Below are 17040 nucleotides of genomic sequence, written 5' to 3' on the forward strand. Positions count from 1 at the left end.
GTATAAAGTAACAGGGTTCGATTAAAACGTATAAAGTAACAGGGTTCGATTAAAACGTATAAAGTAACAGGGTTCGATTAAAACAGTGGTTCTCAAACTGTGGTACGCGTACCACTAGTGGTACGCGAGAGCTTTTCAAGTGGTACGCGATTTAGCCTACTCTATACAATTTGCCGCACTTTGCAGAAGCCAAAACCGCTGCGAATACATGATGTCGGTTTTCTTTATTGTGCATTTGTGACGCAATAGTATCAACGTGAAATTGTTGCACTGTTGAAGTAATTTTGACATCGTGTATTCAACTGTGCAACAATTTCACGTTGATACTATTGCGTCACAAATGCACAATAAGGAAAACCAAGCAACTGGTTATATTGGCTAAATTGTTATTCATTGGTGGTATGTCATAACAGTTATGGTATAGTAATACGGTGGTACGCAGTTTATTAAAAAACAAATGAGCGGTACGTGATTGGAAAAAGTTTGAGAAACACTGGATTAAAACGTATAAAGTTGGAACATCTAAACTGCGTTGCTACTGGTAGAGTAGTATACGTAAAAGTTTTGTAAGGAATGTGTAGATTGAAACAACATCAATATTCTATCAAATTCACCTCAAATCAATCTGTTCGAGGTATTTCTCGCCACATGGTGGAGCTAGTAAGACTTTTATCTGACATTAAAAGAACAGAAAGTAATCGAAGTTGTAAAACATATCTCGTGTATTTGCATACTAGCGGTAAGTTTAAGCGAGTTGTCGTATTTTCCACCCTGAACATACTAGCGTACTTGTGGACTTATGGAATAAGTTTATGACATATAGGTTAATATGCGGACTAAATACATGGAAGTCAGTTATTACAGAAATCCGGATAAAAGTTGTTCGTTTTACACCTCACAATCCGGTTGAATCCGCGCCAACCTTCTAGTGACCACTTTGAGGGAGAAGTTCTGAATATTTTAACTTCCAGTAACAGGTGCATCCCCTAAAACGTCATAACAAACTTCAAACCGTTTTGCTTCACTAAGTAAATTTAGCGTGCGATGTCACAGTAACGTATCAATGTGTGGTTGTGATGTCAGAATTGCGATTATGGATGGTTTGTTCGAACAATGAATCCATACTATAGACTTGCAATAATACAAGTTCGAGTTCCATAAAACACTTCAGCTCTGAGCAACTTCCCTACTTCCTTGAGTCAACGATCGACAGCTCGTCGACTGCCTGTTGTTGTCAAGCTGATCACGTGGTTCGCTGTGTGTACGTGGTTGAGGGCACCGCTTTCTCTGTAGTCACGTAAGCACGTCTGAGAGGCGTGAAATTATGCGTCTGTGAAAAGTTGCGATGTTCGATTTATTCTGACCTCTGCCGACAGGAAATTTGCCGTTTTCGTGATGTGTTTTGTTGTAATTTGTTGTTTAGATTTGAAGTTAAAGTTTAGAGCAAGATGGAATAGTTTATTACTTACGAATTGTGAGGTCATGCCATGTTTGACGTCACAAAGCAGAATGTTTAAGTTCATCGCAGTTTCGTTGCATGAACTTCGCACGAAATCACGCGACGCCATTTTTTTCGCCATAACATCAGACTCCACACTTCATAACACGAGGAAAGCCTCGTGATATCACAGGCACGTAAACATGACGTCACAATGGTGGAATGTGCGCGAATAATGGAGTTAATTCGTCGGTCTTATTTAAGCCAAGTCGTTCGAGTTTTCCGTCAGTACCCGTGGATTTAAGTTAAATTTGTGATGATAGTTGGAATTATCAACAAAGGCAGTCTGGCGCGGACATATTTTCTAAATATTTGAGGATTGATTGTCCATCGTCATCTGTTTCATAGCAACCTTTCAAGTTGTGCTACATATTCGAGCAGTGACGTCATGTTTGTGGTCGGTTTAGAAATGATTTCACTTCCTCGTCAACTTCCGGTGGATAATTTCCGTTGTCACGCATGGAATGTTTTGTGCTCGCATCAGTAATTGTACTGTGCATTCAGGCGTATCGAAGGTTGTTTATGTTTTAGTTTTAATTGTTGATATTTTTGCGATGATAGACTGGGGTACAGGGGACGTGGTTTTGACTTCTTCGTCTCATTTTGGAACAAATCTGTCCACGCACGTTTCAATTGCAAATAAAAGTCATACATGACTACGAGAGAATTTAGGGGAAATCCCCAGTCATTGTCATAAATGTTCAGGTTCAGCTTTTTATGTGTAGGAAAGTAAAGTTAGAGTGTGTTGTTGCGATGTTTGTGAAGTAAAAGATGATGACGAAAGTTGTTGTAAGGAAATGCTGAAATATTCGTTTTGTAGCAAGCTTGAACTTTGTGTTGGAAATTCTTTTGCGCCTCGACAAGATTTGTGTGAACTTTGTTCTGATTTGTTGAACTTTGATGTTTGTTCGAATCTCAACGTCGGGATTTATCAAATAACTTTATGTTTGCCTGAAAACTTGTTGAGATGAAAGCGTAAAGAGTTCCAATGTAGGAAAGATCGATAAATCCAACAAAATTACTTGAATAATTCTTATTCTGGTCAATAATGTTTGATTTCGTCATCAATCGATATTTTGTTTACAAATTGTCTACGTAACAAAACAAGCAGAATATTTCAATCGTTTGCTCCGTTGGTTCGCGCAGCTTAATCACCTATGTTGGGAATATCATCTTCATCTTAATCCAGTTTCTGGTTTCTGATTGGTTTAGCCAATCACGTGGTTGCTGCCAGCCTTACAAACAAACTTCTAAACTTTTTCTTGAACATTCCGCGGTTTTGCGCCAGTCACGTGATTCCAATAGGGAAGGAACCAAATAAGGCAACACGCGTGTGCTCGAAAGGGGGGTGGGCAGCTGAAGTCACGTGGCCATTATGTCACCAGATAATTCACTATTAAAATTTTTGTTTTCAAATAATGTCTCATGCGACAAAATTGTAATGCAGATGCTCGATGTCAGTGATTTTCAACCGGTGTTCCGTGAGAGATCGCCAGATGTTCCGCGAGAATTTTTTTGTTTGACTGATGTTCCGTGGAACACGGGTCCGAAATCACTTGTTTATCACAAACGGCGTAAATAGCTTTCTATCACCAGTTTGAATGTTCCATCGTGAATTGCTTCATTAATTGTTGTTTAACAATAACACTCGTTTTGTAATAATAAGAATGTAACGGCGCGAACCTTTTGCTGGTTAAGTACAATGCCGCTATACTTCCAACAGTTTGGTGTTCCGTAAGATTATTTTAATAAAAAAGTGTTTCGTGGCTCAAAAAAGTTGAAAAATACTGCTCTTTGTTACGTCACAAATATCAACTAGACGTCATAAAACTTTAAAGAATATTGCTTTGTAGACGATAATTTTGAAACTATAAACGTCGGGTTAACACACATGAAACATTCTGAAATAGGTTTGGGGGTGTATTCCACCCTCCAGACCCCCTCCGTTATGAGATTAAAACATGACCTTGTGTCGCGAGAGTTCAGGTCTGGTAAACAAGTTTAAAACATAAAACTCCACCCCCATGTCCGACAATGCTGGGATTGTGACGTTACTATCGGACTTTGTTTCGTGTTGACGAGCGGTTAGTGACGTGAAATGGGACAATATTTGGTTTGTGTGAGTAATAATTGCAACTTTATGGGGAGTGAACCGCCACAAAGCAGCTGGTTTTTATAAAATGTCTGAAACTTTTGGGCCAATTTCATGAAAAGTAATGATTTAAAAACACTTTCAGCATCGATTCTGTCAATGAACTGTAGATCTCTGAACACACCCCTCTTTAAGCCAATGAAATATTCATGTTTGTGACGTCACACACGGTTAACAGTTGCAGCGAGCACGCCAAGAGCGCTTGTTGCTCGGACCTGGTTTCTTTCCTTCTCCTCTCATTGCCGGCCGAGCCGTCATACGTGACTTGGTCCACGATGAAATGTCCGATGGTCAGAGGTTGTTTGCCGGGACATTTCACGCGTTGCGGTTGTTACGTGTGGTGACGTCATAAACACGCTTGGACATAAAACTTCCCCGGTTTCAACTCGTAGCAACATTTTTAAGCGTTAACAACATATCAAAACGTACACAGTTTTGTTGCATTCTTCCCTTTCGTGTAAATAAGGTTACAACGAAGCAAAAAGTGGCAAATGTAAAAACAGCCCGAGGACCCCAGGCTTCTTTGTCACCATCTGTTCCATCGCGATTCCACGATTGTAAACAACGACCATTTATTGAGTCTGACGTAAAACACCTTCAATTAAATAACTCCAAAATTGTTGGTCGGCTTTTTCCAGGTGATAAAATATATGCGTTTCACCATTAACGTTTTCCCTACGAGTCCGGTTTTGTTTGTTATTTATTAAATCGCTGAAGTCATGTCACCTGACGTCACAATGGGTATTGCATTTCGGCTTCTCGTTTTAATCGTGCAAACCGCGTGTAATTTTGTTGCTGAAACACGTGACCGAGGTTAGCCAGGTAAACTGGGGTTGAGACCTCATGCGCCTTTACATGGACCACGTTTAAAGTGACGTCATCAGCTATAAAATGAACGCGTTGCAACGTATGCCGCTTAACATGAGCAACCATGCATGACCCAGTATTGGGTGACGTCACTTCCTGTTCAGCCTACATATAAAACGGATTCGTGATGAGCTCGCTATGAGATTGTTTTGTGTAGACTAAGTTATGTTGCGTGCATGGTTTTGTTGTGTGCTTGAAGCAAGATATATTGTCAAGTTATCAGTGGCGTCATCGTTTTCAAGAACATTCACAAGCATAATTAGGGTTGAAATGGTTTGATTAAATCTTGACTAAGGTTTTTAGCTTGTGTCAGGTATGCGTTGGTACCTGCCACTACTATCTTGTTTCTAAACATATGCACAGGAGAAATTGTAACAAAGCAAGGTCACCTTGTGTAGGTTGAACGTCAGATCGGGAAAAATAAAAGGTGACGTCACAAATCATTCGGATTGTAAGATTTGGAGTGCAGAAATTCGAGAATTCTGTTTTGACGGTTTATATTTTTTATCTATTTCAAACCTTATGTGCATGCATAGAATGCAAAGTTATTCAAATTTGCTTTTGGGGCGAAATGACTGAAATGTCCGCGATAATTCGATTCCATGTAAACGGCGCTCGGGATCTCAAGACAGGGGCATTACCGTACTTGGTCAGATATGGTCGCTCTTTAAACACCGGAAACATAATTAACGACACCACTAGAGGGATTGCACCACAGCGTGTCACAATACGTTTTTTTGAAACGCGCTGTTTTCACCGTAATGATGTCATAAATGTGCTGATTGTTTGCGTCAGCCAAGACTACGAACGATTAGATTCACGCCCAGCAATTACCATCTTAACGCGAGTACAAGTAACTGTAATGTTCATTGTTACATCACAGAAGTGAAACTATTTAAGGGTCCCGAACTCCTCCTGTCCTAATACTAAATACTTTTGTCTCTGGAGATAATTGTAAGAAAACTATGACTGAATCGACCGCTGATCATTGGATCTTCGTCGAATTACTGAAACCTCGCTATCGAATCCAGGTTAAGAACCACTGCATTAATGGGGACCGGGCACCCGGGTACCCTGACACGTATTATGCTAATGTATGCTGTTAGATCTATCTTATATTACTTCCAGCAAATCAAACTTTTGTGATAAAAAACGTAGCGCGATATTGCATTTGGCCGGGTTGCGGGACAGTTTGTTTGTGACAAGTTCGGTGACAAAACATAAAATTAAAAAAGTCATATTTAAATACAAACCATCTGCAAAGTTCGACAGACAGTGCTTGTTACCGGCGTGTGTTATCACGTTTCACTGTTACGACGCAGTGCATCGTTTTATTGTTGCCGCCAAAACGGAAAGGTTAGTACGCGGTTAATATCGCGTGGTTTACGCCCAGTTTCCGTAAAAACAATGAAATATTTTGCCGATTTTTTTGCAACGTTTTCAAGTTACGTTGGTAATTTTCTGAATTTGTTTTGTGACAATGTTGCCAACATGGATCATGCTTGCATTCCAGGGATGATGTTTACAAAATGGCTGGTGTGAGTATGCCTGCTATGCTGCAGTATTTCAATTTGTTGTAAAACACAGGATTATGAATACTCTCAAATAGTTGGAAATAATAAAACTCTTACTTTATAATTATGCGGTTGTTGAATGAGCGTGTATCTGACGAACAAAAAGACTATACCATGTTGCTAACTTTTTCAGCATTAGGCCTGTACACCACAGCAGTTTGGTAATTTGTTTATATCAGGTTGCACAGCTACTTATTTGTACATGAACAATTCAAAAATCACTGAAAGAGCAACTTGAATACACCATGATATTTAGTGACTAAAAATCGTTCTTATTAATTGTGTAACCAAGGTATTACTCAACCATTATCATCAGCACATCAAAAGTTTGTGCCAAACTAAGCAATGTCCCTCGGCTATGGTGTAGGTTTTTCAGTAGGCCACAGAGCTGAAATAATACGTGAATAGCGAAGTCAATAAGATAGTCTGCCACATAATTTCGACCACGCAAAATACCTTGGTTTGTCAAAATAAGTGCGGAATTTATAAATAGTGGTTCGGTGGTAAATAAGCTTTGGAAAGTTTTGTACGGAAAAAAATTCGACTATTTCCAGCCAAATGTTTATTTGACAAATTGAATAATTGTAAAAATGACAGCATCCTTAACTAAAGCATAAATTCAGTGTTGTTAAAAGCGTTGAAATTCTCAAACCTCATTTATTAAACCCGACGGCTTCCTGCGGCGAAAATAAAATGGCGGCTCTGTTGGAAGCCAACCTTACAAACTTGTTGCCAAACTTCGAAGCTTGTGTATATCCTACGTGACAAAATATATTTGAATAAAACTACACGTTTTTTTACGTTTTTGAAGTTTATTTGTTGCAAATTTTGGTTATGTTTTGTGGAATTTTATTGCAAGGCATGATTAATTGTTTTTTTTGGTTTAAATGGAGGTTGTTGATTTAGGCAATTGTTTGTTAACAAAAATCAATTGTGTGGCAACAGACGGAATGTTTGTAGTATGGCGTCAGATACTTTATCTTGTCAGTTACTTTAGGAATGTTGTTGCAAACATGTCAGTTAATCTCAACCCATCCTGTAGGTATTACAAGAAAATTCCTTGGGTTAGATATTAGCCCTGAGATTAAGTTCGGTTGATATATCCATTCATATGTTTTACTTTATGTTGCATTTGCAACTTAATTTAAAACGAAAAATAAATGAAGTTTACTGGCAAATGATTTACTCGTTGAGTTGCTTGTTTCGAATTGTGGCATGATTGCAGTCTGTGTGTTAATTTTCAACAGTTAATTGATTGATTGACGTCCATGAAATATCAATTCCAGCAACAAACGCTTCTGCCGTCTGCTTTTAATCAACACCTTTTATCCAGCTGTACTTAAAGCAGTTGTAAAAAAAATGGCGGAAACCTACCACGACATTTAGATCTTTTTAGGGTGGGTTAGGGTTTAAAGGCATCAATAAATTCACAGTTGAACCATGCATGCAGGTCTGGAGTAAACAGTCTTGGTCCAAAGATAAGCATAATGCTTGTTATCGTTAACCTTCAAGGCGTAAAACGCTGTCCTTGAATCGATTTCCTCGATCGAGACTGTCTGCGCCGTGGTCGCTAACACCGCTTCATGCACTTCTGTGTAAATTTGTGATTGTGTGTTTGAATCGTTGTGGCCGTTCCCAGCTTACGTCAATAGGTGCCTTGGCTTTTTTTGCGTCGTCGACCAGCAAGGATATAAACGTTAGTGAGCGTCGTTGGACTGGAGAATATGTCAAGACTAGACTTTTCAAGCATGAAGTGTTAATGGTTTGGCTGCTGCTGGCTGTGTTCAATATGAACCTATATGTTTATGGTCAGTGTCGCAACAATAGCGATTGTTTCGTCACAGTGCAAGTGTTTGAATCAGATTTGTGTTCACTGTGCTACAACTGTTTACTGTTGGTTTTACCTGCTTGCTTTTATTTCGCAGTGGTCTTGGCAGCTTGTGGGTGTAAAATATGGTTAGTTGGGTTGTTGTTAAGTTAGCTAAACATGAGTGACAGTCATCTGATCGCTTGCTTGAGGGAAAAGTCGTTTGAAGCAAACTATATATACCCCACAGTGCTGCAGCAGCGTGTGCATGTTACGCAGCCCATGCGAAACAGCGCTCCGAGCCGCTTGCAAAATATTGAAGAAATCTACCTTGTGGAGAGTTACAGCAGCTTGTGTGGCAGCAAGACACGGTCATTAACAGACCTTTTTGTGCACGACCGCAATGCAAATTGTTGTGGGGCACCAAGCAGAGATCAGTGCCTTTGCAGAAGCTTCCAACCACTCACGACGAGAGACGTTATGCCGCCACCTAACGGCAACTCTGACGATGAAACGATTGATTCGAGACAAGATGAGGTTCCACTTGATGGTGGTGACGAAGAAGCTGAGGTCTTTCAGAATGACGAAGGTTTTGAGATGTCAGAATTAACTGCAAGCCTCGAGGCTGATGACAAGAAAGAAGGAACCACCAGCGGAAAAGAAAATTTAATTTTACTGTGAGAAAATTTTGGTGTAAAAATACTTCGGTATGTTTGTTATTGTATAATCTGCAACATACGAACCTATGTTATTGATGCGCTATAAATGATCCGATTGCATTTAATGAATTATTATTTAGTCATCACTTCATATTTAAAAAACTCTTGATGTTTGTTTTGAAAACTGCATTGAAATAACATTCTTATTCATGACAATTCTATACAGAAACGACGAATCGGCTGCAGATGGCGGAAGGTTTTCAAACCCTCAACAACTTATACGATCTCTATCCGACAGCAGCGTTGATGGTCGACCAGTCACGAAAGTTTACAGAAGAAAGTCTGTTCATTTTGCGGATACGAAGGGATTCGACCTTGAAATTAAAATTCCATTTTGCCGTGAATTGGACGAATCTAACACTCCACCGAGATTACTGGAGGTAAAAGTTAGCTCAAATGTAGAAAACCATCCGACTACGTAATCACATCAGCAACAAAGTTGTTTAGTTTCCATTATTTTGGAACAATTTTAGTTCCACAATGCCCCCCCTCTGGGCATTGTGCTTCAGACAGAGCGGCAGACTTTCGCAAGGTCACGCAAACATTGTTATAGATTTTCCGAGCGACCTTGAACCCGCCTGTCATCAACCTTGATTGATTTGATGCCTCACATGTAAATTGTGGCTGCACAATCCCTTCCCTGCGTAACTGTACCTCGGGTGTGACCTCTGTTTAATATAGGATGGCTTACGATCGGATAATATTGGCTTATTTACAATCTTGATATAACCACCGGGAGTACAATCAATAATAAGTTGGGCAGAACATTCGATTGTTCAATATAATGTTATTTATTTGATGTCACAATTCATAACCAACACAAAATAATGCCGACTGAAAGAGTTCTGTAATCTTTTTGGCACTTCTCTTAAAACTTGCCCAACCATTAAATCCAACCACCAGCCAATATAAGCTCGATCACAAGCTCACGTACGCCATCTAACGATTCTAATACACCATCTGCTTGCAGGCTCTTGAGAAAGTTCGTGCTGAGATTCAAGGGAAGAGCAGCCCGGTATCTGTACCAGTGCCCTGTTGTTATGACGAATCTATATCATGCTTCTCCTTGTCTCCACAATTCTACCAACCTTTTCTCCACAATAACTTCCAGCCAAGGTAAAAACACGAATCTCAAAATTGTTTAAAGTGGTTTCTTTATCTCCAAACTTATTTATTTTGTTGGTGAATTTTTGGTACGTTGCCACGCGACGAACGGTGGAAAACCTGGCATTTAATATTTTCCTGTTGAAATGTAATTACTGCAATTCCACGTTTGCGGGATATTTGTTGCAACTTAATTTGCTGGAAACTTTCTTCTGTTGCTTACAGAGTTGGGAGTCAGATGGTTTGTCTTGAGAGTGTTGCCATGGTACCGCATACACGCTCGCTCACTGGGGTGATCAGAGTGATGAACATCCACTTTGAGAAACAGGTCACAGTCCGATATTCAACAGACCGATGGAGGTAACTTGATTATTCTTGTTTTGTCACCTATTTGTCAAGTTGTGCAATAAACTACATTGGTTCCAAAGGTGCCATGAAGATATTCCAGCTTGCTATGTAGCAAGTCAACACGATTCAAACCAGGACCAGTTCTCTTTCCACCTGGTGGCGCCAAGAAGCTTGTCAGGAGGCGATAAAATCGAATTTGCGATCCGATACCGACTCCCTAGGAGCGGACAAGAATTCTGGGACAATAATAATGGAAGCAATTACGTCATAATATGTGTTGAACATAGCGCGTCTCCGTCTGACGACGGTATGCTGACGTAACAATGGTTTATATTTATCGTCCCGCTCTTTGTGACGTCATAAAGGTGCTATGCCGATTGTAACATGCACGGTTACATGTAAAGGCTGCGTTCACAAGGTGATAGCTGCATCGTTTACGTCACGCTTGCGTCGCGTTTGAACTACGTCACACCTGGCACGACATAATCGACTTGTTCCTTTCTTCAAACTTTCTGTTGTGTTGCACTTTTAATTTCTAATTTTCCTTCTGTAGCTTTAATTGCCACTGTGACCTAATAATCGGAAGGTCGGAGCAACCTTTTTTCTTTTTTGCGACGCAGCATCATTTTGGTTGTGATGTCACTACCGTCAAGGAAATGACGTTAATGGAGTTTAAAAAATTATCTTTCGATAATCGCTTGGTTGCGCCCTGTCACGTGATTTCACGCTTAACTGCATGAGCACTTTTTGTGATGTAATAACAAAATATCTTGCCCGTGCGCCACATAGTGGCGAGATATCACCACAAGGCTGTGTTTCGGAAATAAAACGAGAGAACTGACTACATTTGTATTAGGAGGACAACAAACAATAAATAAATACACCATATATTCCTATTCTCCATCTCTCTCACAATAATCCATTGATGACCTCTGAACGACCTCCGTTGTGACGTCATAACACGGTCCATCCGACGTCAACTTTGACGTCACATACATCTGTCGTTTGCCTTCGGATGATGTCGAGTCGGGCGATGCCTCAGAACTAACGGAGTAGCCGTTGCCAGGCAACTCTCCACAGCTCTTGGGCGCCCTCTTGACAAATTTATCGGGCGGTGCTTCCCCGAACATGGAGTCCGACGACTCGGCACGTGACCATGCGGGAGGGAAATCCCCAGCATCATCAAGTATCCCGATTTCTTCTTGTGGAGGATCGGCCCAAGGTTGTCGTTCCCCCGAAGCAAAGAATCCATAGAAGATGACTCCACTGAAGTGGATGCAGGAGGCAATGATGAAAACCAACTTCCATCCGTCCTCTGTCTGCGAGTCAGAAACGGTTAAGGGAAAGTACCGGGGTAAAGAAGTTGTTTATTTAACGACGCCAAAAGAAGTCAGATTTATATTTGTATGACGTCATTGCGTACGAGTAAGGACTGAAGTAACCCCGCCTCAACATACGGAAGAATCACCACAATGAAGTCGTTCTATATACCAACCTTATCCTTTGTGACGTAACTAACGATAAGAGGACAAATCATTCCAGAAAGCGTTCCCGCTCCGTTGGACAGACCCATTAAAATGCTGGCGTAACGGGGGGCAATGTCCAGGTGATTCACGTTGAAACCTGACGTCGTGGATTTAATTACGTCAATAATGTTAACAATGTTGCATCACAGAAGAAATTTTCTCGTGTATTTTGCAGTTTACCCGATATTGCAAATCCACTGAATCCAACGGCGAATACGAGACACACAACAGCGGCAGTTGTTCCGTGGCTGCAGGCAAGGATCAGGAGGAACAACGCCTCCATCCCGAAACCTGCAATAACGACAACAGTTTTAAATGTCTTGAGCTTATTTTCAGATGATCCAGTCATAATCGGTAACATTGGAGAAAAGTCGACGTGAATTTCCGAAATCACTTTTGTTGTTTTTCATGAGCGGACAAAACATTTTCAAACCTCCGCAATTCATCATCTTCCTTACTGCGGTCGTGCTTAAAATATTCTTCTTGCGGAGAAAATCTGCTATAACGCCACCTATTGGCACGATTATTGTCATCACTAGGTGGGGCACTGCAGCTAGAATCCCAACCTGTGGAATATTACAAGCATTGGTCGTTGTTATGGTAACACGAAGACTTAATGAAAAAAGCAACTCAGGAAGTTTGTTGAATTCAGGTGTTTTGTTAATTTCGTGATAAAACCTTCCGGTGTTACGAATATTTTATTCGCTTCATTAATTCGTGGCTGAAACCTGAGAAATGTCGTATTTTAAAACTTCTTCGAAGTATGTTGGTTGGCTGATGATCAGAAGATAAAACGTCCAACTTCTACAAAAGTTCGCGACGATAATCGCCCATACAGGAAGTGACGTAAAGAACTTCTTCCACGGCGTTCCAGACCACTAGGGAATTGGAAAAATATGTCAGATATTTCAAAGATATGCCAAAAACGCAAGTTTTATATGAAAGGGAAACATTAAGGTTGACGTAATTGCGGTATTAACACCCCCCCCAAAACAATTCCCACTTGTACCTTGGTCGTCGCCGCGCAATCCGACCTCCCAATGCTTTCCTCTATATAAACACGTTCCGCTTCACTGATATCAGGATGTTTGGCGGGAGATTCGTGAGCCACCATTATCCACACCATGAACCACGTGATTCCACAACCGCCTGACGTAACAAACGCGAAAATTATGTCACAATATCAATTGAAGTCCGTATAGAACAACTCACCGAAGACGTAGAAGACCGACGGCCATCCCACGTACTCGACAAGTAGGCCACCTAGCGGCATTCCAATTACTGCTCCAGCGTAACTTCCTGGAAACAATATCATAAACAGAAGTTTATGAGCTGTGACGATATTTGGTACTTTGCTTTCGATAAACATAAAATTTCCAAAGAATTCTTGCCTAACACCACAATGCAAGCAATCAGTTGTTTTATGTAAATTATGTTTTGTAGCTATACGACGTCGTGTTGATCGCCTGTTACGTAATAATTCGCCGTTGTTTCCCACACGTCCAAGTAACAACAATGCAAATGGAACATCGAGCGACTTTTCATCGATCGACGCGCGTGCCCAGTTATGTACATTGATCGATCGCGACCAAAGTAGAATGTTCCACAAGGAGCTCTCCAAGCTGATGCATTATTGACGAACAAGCACCGATTATTGCGTCACAACAATTGGTTAATCTTCTTCGAGTTTTTGACGTCACAAGTGGATAACGTTCGAAAGTTAATTACTTTTCGTTGTTAATGCACCGCTTCCAGAAGGCCGGGGGGATTCATTATTAGAGGTTAAACGAAGGTCAAATTAGTGGTAACGGTTAAAAAAACCCACGATTTTAAGATTTTCGTTTTTGTGAAATCTGCCGTGTTCAAGTTTTCGGTCAAAAAGAAAATAATTTTAGCAGCAGTTTTTGTGTTTGGAGGAAAAAAGTTGTTGCGTCCAAAGTTATTTCATTGTAAAAGAAGTTCATTGTTGCGTGTGAGCGCATTGTGATCTCATGAATTATTTAAACAATAGGGCGATTATTTGGTAAGTATGGACATTGTTACATAGGCCAGCATCCTTCCCCCATCAATGTTACTTGATGGATTCTTCGCAAGAATAAGGTTTAATTGTGGACGGTTTTGTCAATTCTCGAACTAACCTGAGAATGAAATTGTGGCGAGTCTGCTGCGCTCTAGTGGTGGAGCCCACTTGGCCCACATCCCATGACAGGAAGGATAAAGAATCCCCTAAAGTGATAAAACTGTGTTAAATGAATGTTCATCAAACATTATGACGCAACAATTACCTCAGCCAAGCCTTGTAGAACCCGAACAAACACGAATGCCGTCCAATGATACTTAGCGGCAGCAGGAAGAAACATATTCAACGCGCAAGTAGACAGAACCGCAATCCCAAACATTCTAAACAGATGATAATTCATAATGATTGGAACAACGGATAAATAACCTCCAAATAACCTTCAACGTGTTGCGCACGTGGCCCTTATAACGTATTCTCTATACTACACGGTTACAATATTATGTTCATGGACACTATTTGTCGGAAAGCTGTATTCTGTGATGCCACATATCTTATTTCTGATAATAAAGTAGGAATTCGGTCAAAACGTCATTATTCATGACGTCACAACAAACCTGTTTGCTTGGATTCTTGAGGCGAGGTAACCTCCAGGAACTTGTGTGATTATGTAACCCCAGAAGAAAGACCCATGTATGAATCCCTGTTTTCCCGGACTCCACGTAAGATCCGGAGGCTGGAACGCAAATCTCAAGGGGTTACGGGTTCGAATCCCGGCAAACGTTGGTTATTTCGTGTTCGTTACCTTGACAACTCTTGTTCCATTCTCCAACGTCTCTGTATAATTGTTTGCCATCTCAACCATAGCAACGCCCAGATTACATCTCATCCCGAACGCGATGCAAAACCCGAGCCCACTGAGCAGGGCGAGGATGTAGCGCTTCGGAATCCACATGCAGGTTCCAAACCACACACATGAACTAAACACTTTATTGTTATCACAATAGTCAGCAAGTGTTACATAACAATAAGGAACGCCCGACTGTGCGAAAGTGGATGATCGATAGCTTGGTTGCCAGAGAATCTTACGTTCGTGCAGTCGATTTCAGGGAATTTGCTTCGTTTTATTTTCAGAGAAAAAACTTCACATAAAAATCTTACTTCTCTGAAACTCCGTGGGGCTTCCCCCATCCATTGGTAGTGGGCGGGACGGGGGCGTGTCCGTTACATCGTTTTCCAGATCCGTCAATCGGAGAAACACTGCCCTCTGTTGCGTCATAATCCGGTTGACCCGACCTCGATATTCTACGAAAAGTATTTTTACTTATATATGAATTTTCTGGGGGATAAATTTAATAAGTCATAATTTCAACCCACAGCTATATAAAATTGCTGAATCCAATTAAAATAATTGGTTTTAAAGGCAACAGAATTAAATTTTATTGGATTGGGGGCGCAGCCACGCTTCACCCACACCGCGCCTTATTATATCATAATTTTTATCAATTTGGTGACGTAACAATCACGTCTCATGGCAAATAATCGAGTTTCGAGTTCACTTGTGTTATTATAAACTAAACAAACAATCGACAACCGTGAGGGTGCATGCTGTCGGCGAGCTCATGAATTATTCAAACCACCTTTTGTTAATTCACTTTCCTACCAGATCACGTGGCCGCACTTCGAACCTACCATTGTCGCGTCACATTTACATCACAATGTTGTGTTGTTACGATTATCGATTTGCTTTAACTTCCGATTCGCGAATTTGCGGCTTTTCTGTTTTTTCAAAACACGTGTTTTGTCGTGTAAGCTATTATGACGTATCAACGATACACATTCGGAATGTCAACACGGGATTCCTCAAACTTCTTCGAATTTACGTCGGATTACTCGACATTCAGCTCACAAAAAGAATCCTTGAAACCTCTTAAAAACCAGTAGTTAACCAGCAAACTTAAAAACTCATTCAAAAATGCAAATAATTTCTGCCACATTTAAATTTCAGAAACCCAATTAAAGTTTTACTGCGTCATTTATTTGGTGATTTTTATTCAATACCTGTTCCGGAAGTTGCTGATTGTGTTCGAGGCAGCTTTTCTCGCGTTGTAGAACGCCGTCATTGTTGTGCTATATGACGTCCCAGATGACATCATTAACGCTATTGATTACGCGATAATGAAAAGAGAATTTCTAAGTCAAGTGGTGATTATCTGAAATGGAATTAGAATAGAAATTATTTGGACGATTATTACGTTGTGTTATTACCTTGGCACCCTGCTTTCTAATTTAAAGAAGCATTAGCGATAATAAAAAATATCAATATGAAAAATATGGTAAAAAAACACACAGCTTTGACCCTGGAAGCTAAAAGTCCATTCATATTTTTACCCACAGGAAAAAATACACATTCTGAAAACAAACTAAAGACAAAAAATAAGTTTCGAACATTTCAGACCAACATGAATGAAACATTTTCACCAAAAAGTAATTTTAAACTTTTGGCAAAAAAATCCTTCAAAATGTCACAAAATAATATCTGTCGTTCCCATGCAATAACTATTTGTGACTAAAACCACCTGTGTTGATAAACTGCCGACAGATTGAAGTTCTCACTCCGCCCACTTCCCAGCCCTCTTGCAATATTTAACACTGCTCGCTACTGACATGAAACGTATAAAAAATTCATCTTCAACACAAAGAAGTACCCACTCTTGCCTCATAATACTTTTCTTTGTGACGTATGAAAAATAGTGACGTTGCTCTATGAACCTCAGCGATTTTTTACTTTATTTTCACTGAGACTCAAACTGCAGCCTATAAAACTTGAAAAAAAACAGCTGCATTAATTTAAGGTTTGCAAACTTTTTGTCCGTAAATACTCGGAAACGTTGTTTGTTTATTTTGTTGAAGTCTTGAAAATTTAATCGCTATTTTGAAAAAATCATTTTGAAACGAAAACAATTATTTTTCACAAGTTCGTTTAGAGTTTCGAAGACAAAATTTTGCAGCAAAATTTTCAACAAGCGCAGCGTTGAAGGTTTGAAGCTAATAACGGCGAATACGAGCTGTTGTGAGTTGTTGTAAATCCCCTCGTTTCCCGGTGGATTCGACAAATCAATATTGAACAACATAATCTTCATAATGCGAACACTTAAAAGGTCGCAGAAGCAATCAGGATTAGGAAACCTGACAATGTAATCACTCCAAGAGATGAAATAGCATTAATGCTTTAACAACGAGACGACATGCATGCGAACCATGCGAAAAGTTCAAGTGCTTTCAACCAACAGTGCCGCCAGCTTCTAAAATTTGTGGAGAAATTATTGAGAAAGCATTAAAAAAATATTATTTTAAAGTTAAAAACAATACAAATTTTAACTTTAACTTGAAATTGAAATTCCATAATCCACAACACCACAATCATA

The 17040-nt window shown here is 40.0% G+C and overlaps 2 protein-coding genes across 2 annotated transcripts; one reads left to right on the plus strand and one right to left on the minus strand.

Annotated features, from left to right (window-relative positions):
- Positions 1-2857: 2857 nt before the first annotated feature.
- Positions 2858-10910, plus strand: LOC145905305 (protein phosphatase 1 regulatory subunit 3G-like). The gene is made up of 5 exons (XM_082992466.1): positions 2858-8575; positions 8784-8997; positions 9588-9733; positions 9947-10081; positions 10150-10910. The coding sequence occupies exons 1-5, from the start codon at positions 8079-8081 to the stop codon at positions 10388-10390; spliced, it is 1233 nt and encodes a 410-aa protein (XP_082848592.1). The 5' UTR covers positions 2858-8078; the 3' UTR covers positions 10391-10910.
- Positions 10911-10946: 36 nt separating this feature from the next.
- Positions 10947-15768, minus strand: LOC145905304 (vesicular glutamate transporter 1-like). The gene is made up of 13 exons (XM_082992465.1): positions 15674-15768; positions 14774-14917; positions 14418-14592; positions 14230-14348; positions 13881-13995; positions 13734-13821; positions 12808-12894; positions 12605-12744; positions 12324-12473; positions 12029-12161; positions 11776-11886; positions 11565-11692; positions 10947-11388 (listed from the first exon to the last, which is right to left on the minus strand). The coding sequence occupies exons 1-13, from the start codon at positions 15766-15768 to the stop codon at positions 10963-10965; spliced, it is 1911 nt and encodes a 636-aa protein (XP_082848591.1). The 3' UTR covers positions 10947-10962.
- Positions 15769-17040: the final 1272 nt, after the last annotated feature.

This window comes from Ascidia mentula, chromosome 6 (genome assembly GCF_947561715.1).
Source record: "Ascidia mentula chromosome 6, kaAscMent1.1, whole genome shotgun sequence".
Classification (NCBI taxonomy): domain Eukaryota; kingdom Metazoa; phylum Chordata; class Ascidiacea; order Phlebobranchia; family Ascidiidae; genus Ascidia; species Ascidia mentula.

Bases quoted from the DNA above. Each gene is read 5' to 3' on its own strand.
- LOC145905305 (XM_082992466.1), top strand. From the start codon at position 8,079: ATGAGTGACAGTCATCTGATCGCTTGCTTGAGGGAAAAGTCGTTTGAA. The intron at 8,998-9,587 runs GTAAAAGTTAGC...ATCTGCTTGCAG, and splicing joins CTCCACCGAGATTACTGGAG to GCTCTTGAGAAAGTTCGTGC. The intron at 9,734-9,946 runs GTAAAAACACGA...TGTTGCTTACAG, and splicing joins CACAATAACTTCCAGCCAAG to AGTTGGGAGTCAGATGGTTT.
- LOC145905304 (XM_082992465.1), bottom strand. From the start codon at position 15,768: ATGATGTCATCTGGGACGTCATATAGCACAACAATGACGGCGTTCTAC. The intron at 14,593-14,773 runs GTAAGATTTTTA...TAAAGTGTTTAG, and splicing joins CCCCACGGAGTTTCAGAGAA to TTCATGTGTGTGGTTTGGAA. The intron at 12,745-12,807 runs GTGAGTTGTTCT...TTGTTACGTCAG, and splicing joins GTCGGTCTTCTACGTCTTCG to GCGGTTGTGGAATCACGTGG.